This window comes from Pogona vitticeps, chromosome 5, assembly GCF_051106095.1.
Source record: "Pogona vitticeps strain Pit_001003342236 chromosome 5, PviZW2.1, whole genome shotgun sequence".
Taxonomy (NCBI): Eukaryota; Metazoa; Chordata; class Lepidosauria; order Squamata; family Agamidae; genus Pogona; species Pogona vitticeps.
Genome location: NC_135787.1, coordinates 7962501 through 7963287, shown reverse-complemented (window position 1 = coordinate 7963287; position 787 = coordinate 7962501). Strand labels below are relative to the sequence as shown.

General features: G+C 62.3%; 1 protein-coding gene across 1 annotated transcript in view; it reads left to right on the top strand.

Moving 5' to 3' along the window:
- Positions 1–389: 389 nt before the first annotated feature.
- Positions 390–787, top strand: part of SUCLG1 (succinate-CoA ligase GDP/ADP-forming subunit alpha) — a 17655-nt gene continuing 17257 nt past the window's right edge. Inside the window, exon 1 of the mRNA XM_020815224.3 lies at positions 390–546. Within this exon, the coding sequence (XP_020670883.2) occupies positions 501–546 (46 nt within the window). The 5' untranslated portion in view covers positions 390–500. The remainder of the gene's footprint in view (positions 547–787) is intronic.

Here is a 787-nt window from a genome sequence, read left to right as displayed (position 1 = left end):
ATTGCTCAGGCTGGCTCGACGGAAAACTTGGGAAAGGAAACCGAGAGGCTAAACCCCTGGGAGTTCCCAAGCAGCCGCTTTCCACCGCCAGAACCACAATTCCCGCAATCCCTTGCGGCAGAAAGCGCGGGAAGGGCCTTTTCTCTCCTTGGACGACCTTTGGAGGCTGGCCACGCAAGTGCCTGCTTCAATTTCTCTTCACCGGAATCCTTTTTTTTAAAAAAAATAATATACAGGGTCACTTCCCACAAAGCAGAAGTGACCCGGAACGTCGCCTGGAGGCCGCTTCTCCGACCGCCCTTCTTACGATGTTTCTCCTTCGTCTCTCGCTCCTTGGCGGGCCAGGCGCGGAGGTCAACCCGACCGGATGCCCCCTTGGGCGCATGCGCCCTTAGGGCCCGCCGGCCGTCCCCTCGGGCAAAGGGGGCAAAGAAGGGAACCGGAAGGGGCGGGCCTAAGGAGAGAGAGAGAGAGAAAGAAGAGGCGCCGCCGCCGCCGAGATGGCTGGTTGCGGGAGCAGCGCCCGAGGCCTGGGCCGACTCCTCCGTGAGTAGACGGGGGGGGCTCCGCTTCTCCTAAAGCTCCCCCCTCCCCGGAGGTCCGGGTCACGTGGTCCTGAAGGACACCCCCCTCCTCTCTTTAGCCCCGCCCCTCCGGAGGAACCTGGGGTTGGGGGGGCGGCCCCTCCCTTCCCCGTCGCCCTTGAAAGAAAGGAGACCTCGGGGGGGGGGAGGTCGATAGGGTCACCCTTTGGGGAAAAGTTACTTTTGGGGTGTATGTGTGTGTG